The 21,205-nt window shown below is 37.3% G+C and overlaps 1 protein-coding gene across 1 annotated transcript; it reads right to left on the minus strand.

Moving 5' to 3' along the window:
• Positions 1 to 1,862: 1,862 nt before the first annotated feature.
• LOC120331921 (atlastin-3-like) lies at positions 1,863 to 19,365 on the minus strand. The gene is made up of 10 exons (XM_078115500.1): positions 19,122 to 19,365; positions 17,343 to 17,483; positions 16,245 to 16,400; positions 15,514 to 15,570; positions 14,621 to 14,855; positions 14,193 to 14,377; positions 5,283 to 5,351; positions 4,826 to 5,002; positions 4,510 to 4,569; positions 1,863 to 3,837 (listed from the first exon to the last, which is right to left on the minus strand). Exons 1-10 carry the CDS (start codon positions 19,317 to 19,319, stop codon positions 3,367 to 3,369), a joined length of 1,749 nt encoding a protein of 582 aa, XP_077971626.1. The 5' UTR covers positions 19,320 to 19,365; the 3' UTR covers positions 1,863 to 3,366.
• Positions 19,366 to 21,205: the final 1,840 nt, after the last annotated feature.

A 21,205-nucleotide genomic window follows, 5' to 3' on the forward strand; every position in this document is an offset into this window, starting at 1 on the left:
GTAAAAATAATAGCCTTCTGGCAAAATCAATCTTTAACCACTGAAAATTTAAAAGTAATTGGTCCAGTATTCGAAGAGAAAAGCGACAAAGTAGAAGAATAACAAGAACAACAACATAATATTGAAACGATCGTTATGTACACTGACGTGTTCAATAATGTGCAGAATATTTGATAAAGTTGTTTGTTTTACATCAATATTCTTCAGGATTCTCAATGTAACATTAGTCCAACCATGATAAATTGCACTGATCTGACTTTGTGGAACACAACATCGATTAGTCATGCTGACGAGTGACGTAAATAAATAGCCTCTATAATACAAATGCAATTCTAAAGAAAAGTAAAATACTTTAGAAAAAGGGAATTAGTACTTATAGTGTTTGGGTGAATACTATAGTGCTAACGTTATAACAGTATAATTATGTTAGTAGTTGTGTCTGTGTGTGTAACTAGGGTTGCCAACTATGAAAAGTTTTAATAAAGGACATAGACAACCGTCATCATTTATTTTGTAACTTGCAGGAAGGAACAATATAAAACAATGAAATAAAAATTGTATACAAGCTAAAAAAATGTATTAATTAAAACAGTCTTCATGTGTTTTTCATTTAATGTTTATTTGACATTGACCCAAACAATGTTACTAAAATTGGTATTTCCTCGGCTATTTGAGCCGGACCAAAGCGAAATTAAAAAGAATAATAAAAGTTTGCAAGTACATAAACGGAGACCTAGTAATCTACCTCAGGGTGGTTCAAGGTTGCTAGGTTGAAGAACCGCAAAAACTTTTGAGGAGGTCTCGAGAAAACCCCAAAATGATCGAAATATCGCGAGATTACATATTTTAAATTTAATAAATAACGAGAGTTTATTGTTTTAATCAGACTATTAATATGTTGCATGGGTGGCGTACTTCTAAAGAAGATATATAAAGCCTCCAGTTATTTTAAAATAAATTCCCGACAATTACCGTTGTATTTTCCGCATCTTGCGTTTAATGTCGCTTCAAATTATATTTATTCGTGGCAGATATTACTTGAATGCAAACCAGACACAGCGTGGTGGGCAAGAAAATACGTTTCCGGGCGATGTCTCCAAAATGTCGTGTCCTACTTGTTCCAATCGTCCCATAAGTCTCAGGTGTCCCATAAGTCCCACGACGCCCGTGTCTCCAAAATGTCGTGTCCTACTTGTCCCATAAGTCTCAGGTGTTCCATAAGTCCCACTTGTCCCCAGACGCCCGTGTCTCCAAAATGTCGTGTCCCACTTGTTCCCAGACGCAGGTGTCTCTAAAATGTTGTGCCCCACGTATCCCCAGACGCCGGCGTCTCTAAAATGTCGTGTTCCAGTCCACGTGTTCCGGAGAAGTGGGACACGTGGTACAAGAGTGCTAAAAAATACTGGATTGCGCGGCGTTAAGTCGGCTCTGCGTTTCGTCACTTCTGTCACATGGCCCACGCTTGAAAACAGAGGAGTGTTTTTACTAAAATAAAGGCACAAAATCTTAGAAAAATAGGTTTAAATCTCGGGATCCCAACCCCAGTTGGAATAGATAAAAAAACTCTGAAGAATAAACTAAAGAATACTAGAAAGAAAACACAACAATTTAAGAAAACGACTAATAGGCTCATTTCGTGTCCAATAAATAAGTTTCAGTGTTTTGAATAGTAATATTATACTTGAAAACGAAAAAAAGCAAACTTTGAGTTGTCTGGTGAACTCGTAATATTTTAATAAACACCGATAAACTATATAAAAATTCTTGGTACTCCTGAAGTATGCGCACCAAGATGTCGCATAACCTGAACCCTAACCTGGTACACAGCCTGATTTCAGGTTGTGCGCCATCCTGGTGCGCATACTTCAATGGTTCAAATTCTGCTATAAAATTTCTGTGGTGCCCCTCTTTGCTTGATGCCCTAAGCACGTGCTTATATTGTTTAATGGTTGATCCGGCGCTTTCTGAAATCCTTCAGAGGTGAATAAAGCACACAGTGTATTGAATGCCAAATGTTCGTATGTTGTAAAGTTGTACAATCAAAATACAGAATTACACTCAAAACTTTAACGCATGTATACGTGATGAAACCAAATTTCTAACTTACAAAGAACGATAAACACTGAGCGAGGGAAAATATATCACAATAGAAATGAATCGGAGGAACGACCTTGTTTTTCAGGCAAATACCATGCACTATTAACAATACGGTGAAAATATTGAAACATACAGTAACTATCCCTATGTACTCGCTACAATACTATTTATATTGTGGCAATCGCAGATTTAATTGATCACTATTAACTTAATGAAGCAACACATTTCGTTTTTGGAGATTTCGAGATGATGAATATGTATGTTTGATATATACACTTCATATGTATATTTATTGCCCTTAATTGAATTGTAATTTCCGGGATTTTACAGCAGATCTCAGCACAATTAGATTAAAATTGAAAGACAGTTTGTATTCCCGTAGTTTTCATGGATTGAATATTACGCTTCGAGAAAAAAATCATTATGGATCATTTTAACAAATGCGCAAACACCTCGACGGCTCAGAAGCCGTTGCATGGTAATTTGAGATTCCGATTTTACTGCCCGTCTTATTGGGAGGTTATAGGCAAAATAAACAAAAAAATCATCAAACAATGATTACTTTTTATAAAAAACTATATACGTGGAAAAAATCAAGAAAGGTAATGAGAAATTAAAAACATTTAACTGCAACATTTGGAAGTACTTCTCCGCATTTTCTGATACGTTTTGTTGTCTAGGACAGGGCTACTCAACTGGCGGTCCGAATCCGGATCTTTCGAGTATTTGATTCAGATCACACCTAATTCCTTATTTTGGATTATTAACCCTACTTTTGACGTTTTCTTTTATAAAATGACTTTTGTACCTTTGTATATATGAAAACAAATATAACATCATAATAAACAATCTTAGCTAAGTACGGCCGAGGAAGTACGCGTTTAAGAATGCCAAAATATAATTTCTGGAAAGACTGGACCCAAATATTTTTGAAGTTTTGTATGCGGATCTTCGTTAAAAATAGTTGAGGAGCCCTGGTTTAGGACATCGTTTGTAATTTTTTTGTCGCGGAACACCTACGCTTTTTTATTCTACATAACACAGTTTAAGAAATGCTGGTCTAGTTCATTAACACATGGCAACAAAAAACAGCATTGGGATTGTTCATTGAAGTGCTGTTGTGCTTGTTTTCAGATTTATTAACAGGTAATTAGAATTTTTTTTGTTTAGTTTCCTACAAAACCTTTCAAAATGAGTGTAAATATTGCAATTGAATTCGGCCCTTAGCTGTAACTGGATGTGGAAACGAGCTGAACACGATAAAAAAATTCACTGAGTCATTGTTTTTCTTTCCTTCACTTGATTTGATCTTTGATTCCTCCGATGACGTTGCAGGATAGACATCACCACACCCCCCACACGTTGAACAATTGCGATATTTCCAGCTATTGCGGCACCTAAACCCACTGTGCAACCCACACCCACTGCGGCACCAGCAACCACAACAGCACCTACAATTGCGGCACCTGTACCTAATGCTACACCTGCAGCCACTGCGGTACCTGCACACGCTGCTACACCTGCACCCGTTGCTATCTTTATTTTCCAATTCTTTCCATTCTCTTTATTTATTTTCTTCATTTCAATGAATGCATCGTGCAATATTGCAACACTGCAATTTTTAAAATGAATTTTTGTATTGTTTTGCAATTCCACTGAAATATCTTTCACCAGTTGGTCTGCAACGTCATGATGTAGATTCTCCAAATATTTTGGGCTGAAGCATGAATCTCTCAATATCTAAGAAAAATGTGATGTGATGAGAATGCTTTTTCTTACTAGATGACTTTTTTTAGAAACGCAACATTACACCAACTTATTCGTACTCTAATTGTTTTTTATGAGTAAAGAAATTTTTTCTAAAACATGAATATCTTTTCAACAAACACTTTTAGGCCAAAAAGTTAGTTTATGAGTCTCTTTCATTCTAACAGACGCTAGTGCAGTGACTCTAAATTAGTTGACTATAAATATCGAGTCTAGTTGCCAGTGCCCAGTCAGAAAAAGCTTCTCACATTTCAGATCTGGGAACCTTTGTTTTTTGACCCTCTTTAAAAAATTTCACATCTCAAATCTATTGCCACAGGTTCAGCCAACATTATTCGAGAAATAATGTTGAAAAGGGCAGTTGAAATTACAATCTAGACACCGATTTGCTAAGGTTGTTAAAGATATAACTCTATAGTCTATATCAGTGGTTCTCAAACTTTTTAAGCCGCGCCTCTTTTTTAGAATTTGTCAAGTCCCACCTCAAAAATACCTAGCTAGAAATGAGCTACAAATATAATAGATGGTATGGCGATAGTACTGACGCTTACTGCGGAACACCGCCAAGTCAAAGACTCATCACATTTGTGGCGTGTATTCTATTCACAAAAAAATGCTTAATAATATCTAACTACATATTATTACCTCTCGCATTTTTTTCTTGTAATCCGTTACAAGTTTGTTTGATATTTTCTTGATAAGGATCTGTAGATGTATATAAAATGAGTAAAGCAAGTGAAAGAGTTCTCGAAATTTTCTCAAGTGTAAACACAATTTTCGTAGCAGTAACTAATGAGGGGGGGTAGAACTTTGGCAAGAAGTTGAATTCTAACTAATCATGCCGATCAGCTGGAATTTGAAAGGAATATAATATTACAGATAACGTATAACAGATCCTATTTTATTTATCAGCTGACTTATATGAATGGACTGAAATATTAGACACAATTTGTTTTTGTACCGTTTCATCCTTCCACGAGTTGCACTGTTCCTTTAAATACTTTTCGAAATGTTTTCTGTATTTCTCTGATCCAACTTTTTCAACTAATTTGTACTTTTCAATCGCCTCTTTAAATGCTTCCTCGTGCACTTTCTCAACTTGGTCGGTTGTTGAGATCCTACTTCCATCTAGTAGAACCTAATGTAATCAAAACACAGGATTATCTAACCTGAACCTCGAAGACTTAGATTTGATACGAGATAGTTACAGTTAGACTCAACTAAATGGTATTCTAGAATAAATGAATGGACATATTTTGGAATTCTTATGATTTTAAAGAGGGTAATATATAACCCGAACAATTAAATTTATTGATAATTCTTCAACTATGCATGTATATTATGTTATATATTAAAGCTGTACAACGATTGGCATACCGTTGGCATTCCATCGAAAGTCAAATAAAAAGTGCTCTCACTTTCATTTTTCCCTTATATAGATCAATGCAATCTTGAAAAGCAGATTCGTAATGTGCTTTTGCGAGTGTCTGCGAAAATAAAATTTTATTTAATGATAAATCTCAAGGACTTTTATTCGAACAAAAATATTAGTAACAAGTCTTCACTAATCCACCATTGAATATCAACGGATTCGATCATTTTTTCAAATTGAAAATGTGGTCAAATACAGTTTTTTTTGGAAAATAGTGTTATGAAAGATAACAGGATACCGATTCTAGGCAGGGATGGCCATTTCCGAATACTAAACTATTGCGAATACATTCTAAAATAATGTTTTCGAATCTGGAATTCCGAATACATTCTAAAATCGAAAATAACACATTTTTGTTTTAATTAATTAAAACCCAGTAAATTAGGAAATAAGCTTCAATAGAAATAACAGAATGAAGCCACAAACCAACAGTATATGTACACAAAGTAATTGATAGTTTATAGCTATCAATAAAAAATGATAGCAACTTGTGACACAGTCAGTTTATTAACATTATTCACTTTGTACAAATGACCATATGAAAAGATAGCCAAGGAGTTGTCTGACGCTTTCTATCATTGGTACCATGATATTACGATAATAGTCAAGTCTATTGACAAAAATACTACTTGTATTCAGATAATTGTGTATATTTTCTGAGAGTAATAAAATTTATTGGCAATAGGGGCAACAACAATCAAAAATCCATTATGCCTTTAAAAATTATAATATTTAAGCCTGAGGTATTCTACTACCTACCAGTATATTGTTATTATGTGTAACATATTGTTGTGTTTGAAATTAGAAATAAATTAGTAGAGAATAGATAACCACCACTGCCAGCGCGCAGCCAGGATTTTCGAAATCGGAAATTCCCATTGCCGCCTGTAACACCCACCGCGATTTCGCGCTCGTTAAAAGAGCCGTCTTTTCAGCGTATAACGATCATTCTGTTACGTAAAATATTCAATACATGACAACTACGAGATTCTAAAATATCTTTATATATTAATTTAATGTGTTCAACGTAACTCGCGGTTGCTTCTTCTTACGTCAAAAAAAAAACATTACTATTTGGTCCACGGCGATCTGTGACCTAAAATTACGAGATAAACTGCCTGATGTATTTAATTTTAATACGTATTTTTGCAATCTTGCCAACTCGTTATCGCCGTTAGAAAAATCTCAAATAATTATATAAAATCCTGTTAAGTGTGGAGTATAATTCAATTCATACAATGAATATACATATAAAGTTTAGCAGTAAATTAAAAATACATATTCATCGCCGCGATTATGCCACCTCGACATTTACAACAAATAATATAACAACGAATATATATTTTTCTGTTGTGCAAAGTGATGAATTCGTGACCGACACGGGCATATTTAAAATGTCTTGCTTTATTAATTTAATTGTCTTCATTTTAACCTGCGATTGCGTCGACAAAATAAAATCCTCACCACTCTTATATACCATTGCAATCCGCGGTCATAAAAATAAAAACATGAGGTAAACTGTCCGATTAAATATTGTTTTGATCCGTATTTTGCGAATTCGGCAAATATTTAGATGTACTTGTTAACAGTGACTCCGCTCGATCGAAATGCTGCCACTCTGATTATTTTTAGATAAAACCGTTCGAAAAATCCATAAATATGCAGTAATATCTCAGGGTAAAATTTATTTCATCACAATAAAATTGATTGAATATACTTTAGTTTAGATTGATTATATTATATACATCCTCACAACCCGGGAAAAAGTCGCGTTTCAAACCTTGTATCGTGTTAACATGAAAATATTCGACGGCAATTCTAAGTAATGGATAATCAGGCAAATTCCGCCCTCAATTAGTGACGATATGTTTCTAAACGCCTACTAAACATGTGTGCCAGAGGCACACGAAATTTTGCGATTTTCACTGCCTAGAAAAGCGTTTTTTAATTTTTCGCGGGCCTCAATAAAACTTATATTGTTTACGGTTTTATTTTCAGTATTTTAAATTGCCGATTTTCAATCAAAAAGTTGCGTTGTCTTTAGAAACTCCCCGCCGATGAACGTATTTACCAGATTCACAATTCCGTGCGCGTACAAAAATAAAATAAATCTTATCGTTATCGTGAAACAAATTTGTGAAAAATTTTCGTTTTAGAGTAAATAACACAATCGTAAAGGCGTTTACGGGCCTAAATAAGACGTTACGCTGATGAGTGATGAAAACAATCACGCGCAAGTTTCTATCGAGAATGTTTTCATTCAACGGAAACGTCTTGAAAGCGGCGTCGAAATGTGTGACGTCACACAAATATCCGATATTCTTATGAACGTGAATTCCGATATTCGAATGACGAGATATTCGAATACATTCGAATACTTTATTCGAATTGGCCATCCCTGATTCTAGGCTTTATTAAACATAAAAACACCACTACCACAACTTAACACTGTAAACAATAGAATAACACGCAAACAGTAAAGCATGCAGTACGACAGAGCTAGGGCAATCAAGAGTACATTGTTTATCTAATAATTACACTGTAAAGAAATAGTAACACCACAATTTCCCCTTCCTAAGAGATTAGTTAACAAAAAGTTTAATAAACATTTCACTCCTAGTAATGTAAACGATCAATTGGACGCTTTTCTCTAGTAGAACGCCTAGGAGCCGGGGTGTCTATCATCTTCATTGGGGATGTTTCGCGTTTTTCATCATGACCAGGAATATTTGACTTTTCTTCCCCTTCTTGAATTTCTGACTGGTTGATAACGGGATGCGGTATTTTTGGTACATAGTCCGAATATGCTGTATCAGCCTGCTTTACAGGTGATTGAGAAGGTTGGTTATCGGGGGAACTTCCATTATTCTCACTTCTAAACGGTGTACCATCACCACACGGTGCAAGATGTTTTGTTGATACTGTTGAGGTTTTACCATCTGAATACCGAATATGAGCGTAATGTCTGTTTGCATCTAGAAGTTCCACTTCATCAACGTATGGATCAGATTTGTTTCTTCTAATCTGTCACCTGATAAGAACAACTTTAGAATTTGTCAGCCACGTTGGAACGGCATATCCTGTGGTAGATCTTCTTGCAAAATTGAACAACCGTTCATGTGGTGTTGCATTTGTTGCAGTGCACAATAGTGATCTGATGGAATGCAAAACATCTAATAGAACATCTTGACAACATTCAATTGGCAAACCTTTTGACATTAAAGCAAGTTTTATTCCTTTCCAAATTGTACCATTGCACCTTTCTACTTGACCATTCGTCGATGGATTGTAAGGAGTTGTTCTACTGTGAGACACACCCTTTTCTTGCAAACATCTTTTAAACTTACAACTCATGAAAGCCGAATGTATGTATGTAAGCAGGCATTCCAAATACAGCGAACAATGGAGTTAGACTTTTTATTACACTGCCGGCCGAAACATCAGGTGTTGGAATAGCGAAGGGAAATCGTGAAAACTCGTCAATTACGCAGAGAAAATATTTGTTGCGATTGTTCGACGGAAGAGGTCCCTTGAAGTCAATACTTAAACGTTCAAAGGGCTGAGTCGCTTTTACAAGAGTTCCTGCTTCAGGCCGATAGTATTTAGGTTTTATCTCTCTGCATACACGGCAATTCAAGACAGTTCGCTTAACGTCTTCAGTTGAATAAGATAAATTAAGGACCTTAACAAAATGAGCGAATCTAGATATACCTGGATGGCATAATGCATCATGTAATTTAGTGAGGATATTAGTAGAAGGAAGAGCACATGAAATCCTCGATAGAGTGTCTGGTGCAACATTGTCTTTGCCTGGTTTGTATGCTTCATTATACGCTGAAAACAAGAGACCCCGTTTGTGATTCCAAAAGGCAGCCTTGTGAATTGGTATAAATTTCCCTCGGCTTCAAACGCGGTAAACTCTCTATCTTGGTGTTTCAGTGGAACTTGATGATAAGCGCTAGTGAGATCAACAGTACAAAAACTCGATACTGTGCGATTTCATTCACTAACTCTGAAATGTTTGGCAATGGAAAAGCGTCCAATAAAGTGAACTTGTTAATAGTTTGTGAGTAATCAATTGCCAAACGTTTCTTTCGATTTCTGTCTCAACCACAACGACTTGAGCTCTCCATGGCGAAAGGCATGTTTCGATAATTCCTTCTCGCTGAAGTCTGGCTACTTCGTCTGGTATTAATTATCTATCTTCATTTGAGTATCTTCTCGATTTAGTGGCGATTGGATGACAGTCCGCAGTTAAATGCTTGAATGGTTCAGGTGGGGTTATTTTCAATAACGAGAAACCACAAATTGATAATTCAGGTTTTTTACCACCGTAGTGAAATCTTTTACTTTTATGCAGGGTTTGGAAATTGAGTCCGAGGATCATATCAGCGCATAAGCTGTCGATTACACCAAACTTAACTCCGCAATATTTATGATTATTATAGTATAAATCCATTTCAGTACATCCAAGAACTTCTACTGAACATTTAGACGATGCCATGGAAATGACATTCTTTGTCGGACGAACGTTGAGCCTAAGAGATTTTACCAGCCTTGGGTGAATATAATTATCCGAACTACCACTGTCGAACAAAGCTCGTACTTTTCGTTGACCGACTTCTACCAAGGCTGTGGCTTGTAATGTAGACGGAACGTATCCAACATGAGTATGAGGTTTGTCATAAATAGTAGCCAATGTTGAATGTGGTATCATTGCTGAAATGTCAAGGCGACTGCTGGAGTCATTGTTCGAAATAGTTCTTCCGCGACAGACCTTTGCAAAATGTCCTTTCTTTTGACGCTTGAAACAGACTACTTCCAGAGCTGGGCATTTCGATCGTGGGTGTCTACTATTACCACAGAAAAAGCATTTACTTCTAATAGTCATCGCTGCATTATCTGGCAACGATCCAACATCGAAATTGTTAGATTGTATTGTTGAAGATGCTGCTCCGACGGAAGTGTTTTCGTTTATAGCAAGATTGTGAATTTCGAACGGCAGTTTCCAATGATTTGGCTTGATCAACCATTTCGTCCAGTGTCAATTTCTTATTCTCAAGCAGTCGTTGGCGTATCCAACTGGAATTCAAGCCACGTATAAAAGAGGCCCGAATATATTCATTCTGGTATTCTTTAGCAGATACGTTCTGAAAGTTACTATCTTTGCTCAATTCTGTCAATGCTCTTAAATATTCAGCAACTGACTCAGAAATTTGTTGGGATCGCGTGGGCAACATATAACGTGCATATATTTCATTCTTTGGCTGCACAAAAATCCCTTTCAACGTATCTATGGCTTCATCATAAGTTGTAATATTTCTAATATATCTATAAGTTCTCGGAGACACATAGTTTGTTAATACTCCCAATTTATCCAGTCCTTCAGTGGGTAAAGCTTCCAAGAAATTTTCGAATGTCTTTTGCCAATGCAGCCATTCGCATTCCGCGTCACGTGTATCAGGATCTGTGTCTAGTTTCTCAGGCTTTTAAACTTTATCCATTGTGCTTGGTTCGTTAAATTATGTTTAATAAATTGTTATGAAAGATAACAGGATACCGATTCTAGGCTTTATTAAACATAAGAACACCACTACCATTACTTAACACTGTAAACAATAGAATTACACGCAACAGTAAAGTATGCAGTACGACAGAGCTAGGGCAATCAAGAGTACATTGTTTATCTAATAATTACACTGTAAAGAAATACTAACACCACAATTTCCCCTTCCTAAAAGATTAGTTAACAAAAGTTTAAATAATGGTATCAGTCATGGATTCAAATATTTTACGCAGCACAAAATCATCCTAGTAAAAAGTCCAGTGGCGGCGCGTCAATAGGGCCTGTTTTTTCGGTATAATAAAAAATATTCGAAAAATACCTCAATATCGGTTGCACAGACTGTCTACACTAGCCATATTCTCCCGACATGGTTCATTTTTCGCTCGCAAAGCCTTCGCCGAACGTCGACGGGGCGACGCCGATTTTGCCCCGGTTGCTCATTGTATATCGTATTCTCTCTTTTATCTTCCACTCGCCGCGTTTGTCTCGTTTGTTTTCTGTTTCTTTTACTAATTCATCGGGGCCGATCGGGGCTAGCCCCCAAATTATGACGACACAATGCCGACGTTTCTTACAACAACGTGTTGACATATTCACGCATTCCTTCTCGTTCGTTGCTTAAAGAGTTGATAGTTTGCGCTCGCCTTTGTTTTTGTCGCTTGTTTCGCTATTTGAATCAGTTAGAGACCTTTAGTTCATTTGCTTTCGATTTTCCGGCTTCGCATTTCTTAGCCTTAGACCTCATAATGAATAAGGTTGATGCACTACTTGGCACTCCGTTTTCGCAGCTGCCGCTGGAACAAAAATTAGAGGTACAACGTCTTGGGCCTTATTAACCAAAAAATTGTTCACTGGAACAATCCCATGACGGAGGAAAGCGTCGGCGTACATTCTGCGCAGAAACTTGGTATAAAAAACACGAATGGTTGTGTTACAGCGAGGACAAAAATGCACTTTTTTGTTTTTATTGCCTACTTTTTTCCACCGCCCGTGACTCACGTTGGTGTAAATTTGGTTTTAGAGATCTTAAACATCTTTCCGAGCGTGCCAGGGATCATCAATCTTCTATGGAGCATCTGGACAATGCAGTAAAATACCGAACATTCGGAAATGGTAATATTGCAGCACAGTTGGATGAAGGACGCGCGGTTTCTATTCGTCGGCACAACCGAAACGTCGAGAAAAACCGCCATGTTCTCGGTCGATTGATAGATGTTTTGAAGTTCATTGGTTGTCACGAGCTGTCCCTCCGTGGGCACGATGAACGGGCTGGCTCTTCTAATAGAGGGGTATTTTTGGATATGGTGGAATACACCGCATCCCTAGCTACAGTATTGAGAGATCATCTTGATGCCGCAACTGTTTCGAAAGGGACATCTAAGGATATCCAAAATGATTTGCTCGACTCAATGTATAAAATTTATTTACAACATTTGGCTCTGGAAATTGAGAATTGCCAGTTTCTTTTGATTCAGTCTGACGAGACAACTGACATCACGTGCGTTTCCCAACTGGCTGTGATTTTTCGGTTCGTAAAAGATGGTAAACCTACCGAGAGATTTCACAGCTCTGTACCAATCGTTGATTGCACGGCTTGCGGGATATCGGCTGTACTGAAAGAAGTGTTACAGCCTTACAACGCGAAATCAAAATTGATAGCTCAAACTTATGACGGCGCGGCAGTCATGAGTGGGTCGAAACATGGTGTTCGAGTTTATATAGAAGAAGATTTTCCTCATGCGCATTTTTACATTGTTATACACACCAATTTAACCTCGTTATTAAAAATATGTGTCTTGATACCCCTCTCGTCCGTATATTTTTTGCAAATGTTTCGGGGTTTTCTTCATTTTTTTCCGTTTCGCCGAAGCGCTCTGACCTCCTTCGCCAGATATGTAGCCGCCGTCTCCCAGCTTGTGCACCAACACGTTGGAACTTCCAATCACGCGTGGTGCAGGGCGTGTCCGAAATTAGGTCTGAGCTCATTGAGTGTTTCAATGGCATTCAGAGCTCTCCGGTTTGGGACGAACGCTCTGTGAGGGAGGCGGCAGGTCTAAAGCGTCTGGTAGAAGATGGTGAGTTTTCATTTTTTCTCGCTTTTTTCTCCACAATATTCTATCACGTGGACGTATTATACGGCGCATTGCAGTCAAGGCTAATGGATGGAGCGTCTGTGCAGTCGTGTATTTCAGACTTCTGCGATGCTGTATCTCGTATCCGGGAAACAATAAAATACGACGACTCATGGAGTGCTTCTTTACGCCGCGGGCAAACAACGCAGCGTTTGATTTGGTCTGCAAAGGAATGCTGTGACATTCTGGTGAATCAAATAGGCGATCGTCTGCGCACTGAACACCTTGCCGCGTTCTTTTTGATGAACCCCAAAAAATTTTCAAAATTTGCACGTCAATTTCCCATCCATTTGTTGGCTACTGTCTCCAAATTTTATCCCATGATAAACGTGGGTAAATTGGAAAATGAATTGCGATGTATATACACCAATCAAACTTCTTTGAACATCACATCAACTTGCGCGCTCAATGGGTTCCTCATAGATTACACTCTAGTAACTACCTTTGCGGCGTCTGCAAAATTTTTGGACATCATTTTGACGACGCCTATTTCTTCCGCCGACGCAGAGCGAACATTCAGCACGCTGAAGCGTATTAAAACGTATCTCAGAAACACAATGAAGCAAGATAGATTAAATTCCTTGGCTGTTTTATCCATTCACAGAGACGTTATTTCTGGGATGCATGACTTTAATCAGCGCGTTATTGAGCATTTTGCTTCCAAGAAACCGCGGCGTGTTGCATATATGTTCAAGCAGTAGAAGTCTAGCAGCATATATATCTATGAGTGAGCGACGCATGTCCTTATCTTTGCATTACCTTTCCTTTCTTCATAGTAACGTTTTAAACCTTATTTTAGGTTTTGTCTGCTTTCCCGAAGTTTCTGTTAATATGTCATTGTATTTATCTGGGTAAATATTGCCTTTCCTTTTGAAAGAGGTTTCAAAATAAACTATGTCTATATTTATTAATCCCTTGACTTGGACCGGTTTTAAAGACACTTGCTTATCGTTAAAAATTGTCGCTTTTGCCGATTGGTTGTTACCGATGGAATGGTTTTTATACTCATAAAATGATGGGAGAACTTACAGCGCTCATCCTGTCCCCGTAGATGGGGGTGACTTAGTCCCGCAGTAGCTTGCCCCGGTTGTCAAAATGACCATGCGCCGCCACTGCTAACACCACGAATGGGTTGTTATTTCAAAACACACTGAAAATTGGGAACCACTGGTCTGGGGTGATTCTTTTGAAAACTCACCTCAACAAGTGTTTCAACTAGTGGCAATTTACCACCTAAAAATATTTCATCACAAGCAGCAAGTGTATAAGCAAGTTTGCGGGCAGACATCTGCTCGTTCCCGCTCATTTTTATCACCAGTTTGTCGGGATGAAGGATGCTTTCACAGAAAATTTTAACTTCATCTAAAAAGTCACCATCTAATTCTGCAAAATAGGAATTAAATGAATTCATGCTTGAAGTAAACTAATGCAATTTACTTGAGGTACAATATTTGTTATAATTTCTCTGGATAATGATTGTAGATAGACAAAACTAAACAAAATCCCATCAGTTGTATATATATATATATCTGTGGTGCACTAAATATCAGAAATTTATCCACAAATTTCATTTAACATCAATGCAAATGATTTATATAGGCTTTTGAAAAACCCCGTTGCTTTTACCATCATTTCTTCCATCAAAATTACTCTTTATAGCTTTTGGTCCTGGATTCGGCATTAAGAAACATTGGAGATCTTTAAATGTTTCGTGGAGAAAATTTCGCACTTCATTGAGCTCCTTTGCCTTGCCTTTTTTTTCTGCCAATACTCCATCAAGATATGATTTACCACCGCTGAACCCATAGGGTTTACTATTTGCAGGTTTCCAATCTCTTATGAGCAACAGAAGTGACTGCAGCTGAGAAAATAATTTACCCATGAGACCAAAACAAATTTTAGTATTCAATGTTTAGAACGAAAAAATTTTAAATCTCCGAAACAAATTTCATATCATAATTTCATCTCTATATGAAATACCAAAATCCAATTTTTGATTCCTTTTCCTTCCAGAGTGGGAGGTATCGGAATCCACATTCAACGACAATCAAATGTTCCATATTCAATTAGGCTTTGCTTAATATAATAAGGTATGTAAAAAAAATTATTGCATTTATACTAGGACATAGTAGTTCTTGAGTTTATACTATTCAAGATGAAACTAGAATGAAACAAGAGAGAGCTACGCTCAAATATATGGACACGTAGCGCCACCCAATGGCAATAATTTTGATGACGTCATAGCGAAAAAAAAAAGTAATAGCCTTCTGGAGAAAAATTTTATCTTTAACCACTGAAATTTCAAAGCAATTGGTTCAGTATTCGAAGAGAAAAGCGATTTTTTAAAAATGATGGAGACAAATAACAATAACAACAAAATTTTGAAACGATCGTTATGTCCACTAAACGTGTCCAATAACAAGCCCATCAGCAAAAAGACTAATTATAAATATTTGTTTAAATGTGTTACCAAATTTGCATCAGCACAAATGAAAACAAGTATTGAAGATAAATAATACCTGTATACGTTCAGTGCTCTTTTTGCTCGAAGCAATTTTTGCAAACTCCACACAGAACTGTAATAAATATAATCAGTATAAATCACCAACTTGGTAACATCGGAAAATTCATCATTATTATCATAAAATTTTAAAGAGCAATGTCAATTATGACTCGGTCAAAAGTTAACCCTGCCCACCTGCTTGCCGGATTACTCGGTTTATGCTGAGGTAAGCTTTGGTAAGTTTGAAATGATATGAAATAAGTGTTAGACACGGAAGAAATGTCGAATTTTATAACAACCAAGTACTAAATGTAGGGTCTTACTACTTACTGAATAGAGCGCAAAACAGCGCAGAAGAGAGGGAAACATTTTTCTTTCATTATTTATTAGCGTCCGTGAAATTTTAAACAGTTTGCTGGGAAAGAGTATACAGTGGCAGGGATTGATCACAAGTTTATATCAGTAATCTTCAACATCTTTGAATAACCCAACATGACGCACCCTAACCTGGTACACATACTGTGTTCAGGATGTCCGCCATCTTGGTTCACATACTTCTGGAGCTCCAAAATTTATTTGATTTTGCATGTTGGTGTGCTCATATTGCGTCATGTTAGGTTATTTAAAGCGCTCTATTCACTAAGTAGTAAGACCACTAAATGTATACCATCTGGAACTCGCATTTCATGTTGATGATAAGCCACTAACCTTATTGCCTTTCCTGTGATACCCAATACTATAACTTACATGAAGGTTCTCCAAATCTGTCTTAAGAATTAAATCCTTTATATTCAAAATCTGAATAGAACTTGCAAGGACGCTCAAAGTAAAGAGCTTGACATTATCTTCCTTAGTTGTATAGAGGTCAAATAGTCCTTGGGTGTCCATTAGCACCACAGCAACCTGCACAACATAGATAAACAACAATGGTTAATTTTAGTGTAGAAACGGTTATGCAGCTTCGTATCGATAATATGCACGAGCCACCAAGAAATGGTTAAGGTTCCTGCCTGCTCCTTTATTTTTGTTTTCACCCGAACAAAAAGTGTATGGAGGGTGAGATATCTGCATGTATACTTCTTCAACATGATAAGCGATGTTCCCGCTAAGAGCTTGCTTATTTGCGCGGAATAGAAGGCCATGTAAGCTCCGAGAAAAATGTCTGCGCGGAAAATTAGAAAAAATAGAAAAGAACATTGACACAGAATTTGTCAATACTTATGCAGTGCGCGGCAGAACGAAAGTACTGCGTGGGAATTCTCGGCAAGCTGCGCGCAGCGCAGCTTAGAGGGAACGTTGATGATAAGCCGTGCCTCAATGACTGCCAACAGCGGCCATTATATCCCATCTACTAAACCTAAGGTTTTTCAGTGAGTTAATTGTCTTGGATAGGATTTGCATATTTATCCCGGGGAGAGGAAAGTCGATAAGACGGCTTAATTATATGGCGAACCACGGCCTCTTGTCTGGTTACCAGTCAGTCCACGTCGGGTATGAGATTAGTCAGACATTTTTCAGATACATGGACTCGACGGTGGAGGGAGCGTAACCGACCAACGTTTACGTGAATCACCCTACGGCGGCGAGGTATCAGCAATCCTTTCGCGCATAATCAACCCCGCATGAAATTCGAACCTGCCAACGAAGGGTAATCAGACATGCGGTGGCGAGCGTCTTCCTAACGATTAGCACAATGCGCCACACCGCCGAGCCAGCATCATAATGCTGGGATGCCGAGACTAGTTCACTAAACGATGTAAATACTTCTAGTTGGCGTGGCCAATTATTTTGCGTATGTCATTCCTAACCCCCACTGGTGTGACATATGTTACGAAAACAACTCACCTCTTTGCCGTCTGATCTTTTTACCAAGTAGGGTGTGCCCCAAACATTGATTCCTTGGGTGTCTGGTTCTATACCACATCTCCAGTGGAATCCATCAGTTGCAAATTTCTGATCATCGTCAATCCAGCTTTGGTTTTCCCACTGTATAGAGTGAATATTAAGACTCAGGGGTCAAAAATAAAATATCAAACAATGATCACATGTTCCCTTATTGATTTATTTTTTCAGATGTCTGTTTCATCATTCATTAGATAAGCAAATTTGTACGGAAGATTCAGAAATCTTCGCTGACGCGTGTTGCTCCAATGCTTCATGTGCGAAACGAAAAAAAATGTCATAACGATAAATCTGTAGAGTCAAAAAAATTGAAATCTGAGATGTAGATGCTTCGATTATTTAAGCCAGGGGTGTGCAACCTTATTCGCAGGCGGGCCAAATATCAATAACTGGGCAAAACCGCGGGCCGCACCTTCGTTTAACATAGGTTTTATATTAGTTGCAGGCACAAAATAGTTTCTTTTTGTTATTGATCTCATGTTGTCATCATAAGGGGTCCTTGCAGAAAACGCATAAATATCTTAAAACTGTAATCCAAATATAATGTCACACCCAATTTAAACGAATTCGGTGAGAAATTTGCTGCTGGATTCTTTTCCTGACTACTTTTATCCAAATTTGCTTAAATGGAAGTGCTAGCAATTTGATATGACGCCCATTTAAAAAAAATATATGTAACCGAAAATTGCCATATTTGAAGCCATAACTTTTTTCAAATGTGGAAAGTTATCTTAGTTGAGATGTTCTCGGTATAATACGCCAAGATTCATTCCAAACTTTGCTGTCAAATCTTATTCTAGATTAGATTTTAACAAAATCAACTGATAGGCTGGAACCAATACTCATTTAGCTTTTGTATCTCTTAATATTACATTTTTTCAAACTGCTTTCCAGTAGCCTAATCTCCAATTGTCCGTTCTTACAAATTCATTAGCGTCTGCTCCGCATTTTTCTTTCAATTGTTCGCTGCTCGGCAAGGGAGAGCTTCTTTGTGAATCGCGTTGTTCGCTTCACTGTGAGGACGTTGTAACGTCATAGGCATAGATAATAAATTGGACCCGAATATAAGCTTCGCAACGCAAAGGGAACCAGATCAAACTAAATTAAAAATTAATTTAGTATGCCGCACATCATTCAAAATTGGCACTTCTCCGCGGGCCGCACAATTTGTCCTAGTGGGCCGCATTTGGCCCGCGGGCCGCACTTTGCACACCCCTGATTTAAGCCATGTTTTTCCGCTATCTAATAAAAAGTTAATTCGTAGGAATCGCCTGGGGAATTACATGGTCAACAAATAAAAAAAATATTTGCTACACCGTAACCTTCTCCCGTCATTGTTTTTTTTAGGAATAAAAATTGAGTTGTATGCGGGACCACATACTGTGTTCAGGTTGTGCGGAATCTTGGTGCACATACTTCTGGAGCTCCAAATTTTTTTGATTTTGCTTAATATGCGTCATGTTAGGTTATTTAAAGATGTTGAAGATTACTGATATAAACTCGTGATCATTCTACTATTGTATACCGTTTCCCATCAAATTGTTTGAAATTTCACGGACGCTAATAAATAATGAAAGAAAAATTTTCCCTCTCTTCTGCGCTGTTTCCCTCTTTTCTGCGCTGTTTCGCGCTCCATTCAGTAAGTAGTAAGACCGTTATAATACCGTTGTACGATGTTAAAGTGTGACGATAGTCAGACACACGTAAACAAAATGAACTCACCCCTCTCGAATTTAAATATCGTTGGAAATAAGTCAACATGAAAGATTTTCCCGTCTTCATTGCTCCTGCGATTGAAACGATACAAATCGGCTTGTCTTTGAACATTTCCAAATCAAAAAATGTTGCTAAATTATCATGATTAAATCGTAATTGCCCATCGATCACGTCAGCTAGTGAAATGCAACCAACGTCCGACATTTTTTCTGTTTTTATACCATATATATATTCAATTTTTAGTAAGTTCACTGAAAAGGGAAATGACGTAATTAGAAATCAAACAATCTCAATACGCATAGTCCATATAGTACCAGTAGGATTTATATATTTATCACGAGGGAAAGCCTATATTATAAGGGAGCTCAATCACATGGGGAACTCCTCATCCGTTTATCAGAACATATCGGGTTTGATATTAGTTAACCAATTATTTGTTTTCAAACGCATGGACTTGATGATAGTGGAAGCCAAAGGCCTAATTCAGGGGTGGGCAATCTTTTTTAGCTCGAGTGCCAAAATCGACAAAATTTAACGACAAAATTCTTCCGCGTGCCGACCAAAACGAAAACAATTTTTTGCTCTTTTCGAAGCAAAGATACACAATGATAAACCTTTTAAACATATATACAGACAGATTCACTATTCTGGAAAATATCAGTAATCAGTAGTTTAATTCTCACCATACTTAAAATAGACACAAACATACAAATTGCAATAAATTAAATTATAAATAGGCCATATTTCTGGGCGAAGGAGACGCGAGAACCCAATACTGGCTATCGAGCAGCGGCACCTATAAAATAAGTCTAACACCATAATATAAAGAAAAAAAAGTCGAACTAAGTTTAAATAAATTGAGAAAAAAATACATAAAATATCTCGAGACGATCTGCTGTAACCAGCAGTCGCTCGCTTCAACCAAAGTGACTATAATAGTCACTTAGGCTTCAACAAAAGAAAAGACGACTCCGAACACCACCAATTCGGTAGCCATGGAGATGGCGTTAGTGAATTGTGTCACAACAATACCATTGTGATGCACATTAGCTAACAATGGGCAAAAAATGTCAAATTCTGATGGCGCATGGTTACAGTTGAACCCATGGTTTGCTGAGGGCGACAACAAGATCACCAAACGAATAAACCATACCTTTACGCTAGAAAGGAGGTACTTGTTAATGGGATCGAGTGATTGGGAGCTGGAGTCAATGCTTCACATAACGTTACAGGAAATATAAAATCCGGGAAGACACGAAATGTCAAAATACGAAAGATGTTCCAGAACAGTCATTCGAAACGAATGTAACCTAATATCAAAAGACATTGGGTAACTAGATAGACTACAAGACATGAGAAGCTAAACTAAGCAGAGTCAAGTAGTCTAATAGTTGAGTGAACCAATGAAGCAAAGTTTAAAAGTACATAAAAATATGATTTATCAGGTAATACTTTCACAATGTTTAATAGAAGTGTAATTAGGAGTGGGCAAAATCGAATATTTTTTTCGAATCGAATAGTTCGAATATTTTTAACGAATACTGAATAGTCGAATAACGAATATTTTTTTTATACACAACAGAAGGTCTACAACGTCGGTAGATACTTCCTTTGGAAATTAATAAAGACATTGATAAATCGGCTACAAAGCGTTTTTTTACTGGTTAATTTCGTCATAATCGCTGATTGTTTTTGTCACCGTGACCGTTTTTGCGGTGATATATATTCTATAATACCGCCCTTTCTGTTATTTGCAAGTATTAATTCTTTCGGGTCGGCGGACATCGACGTTTATATTTCGGGTTTATACGTGCGTTCACGTTGGCAACAGCTGTTAAAACCATTAAGGATTGACGTAAAAACCCAAATTAATAATATACTAATTCTTATCATTTGCGTCGGCTTTCATATTACTTATCAACGTTTGTAAATTTACCGTCACAATATTAGGCGAACGGTGATATTATTATCGATACCGGGATGCGTTAAGACAATACCGTAATCAACTTTGCTATGCTTTTCTATGGTGTCTATGTTACTCTACAGATAAACCTCGCAGAGCTGCGATTGCGTCAATCCCGAATGTTGAT

Source organism: Styela clava, chromosome 8 (assembly GCF_964204865.1).
Source record: "Styela clava chromosome 8, kaStyClav1.hap1.2, whole genome shotgun sequence".
Lineage (NCBI taxonomy): Eukaryota > Metazoa > Chordata > Ascidiacea > Stolidobranchia > Styelidae > Styela > Styela clava.

Coding starts and splice junctions, on each gene's coding strand:
- LOC120331921 (XM_078115500.1), bottom strand. CDS start 19,319: ATGTCGGACGTTGGTTGCATTTCACTAGCTGACGTGATCGATGGGCAA. Junction 5,003..5,282: donor TATATAAGGGAAAAATGAAA/GTGAGAGCACTT, acceptor TGATTACATTAG/GTTCTACTAGATGGAAGTAG. Junction 3,838..4,509: donor ACAAGAAAAAAATGCGAGAG/GTAATAATATGT, acceptor CATTTTTCTTAG/ATATTGAGAGATTCATGCTT.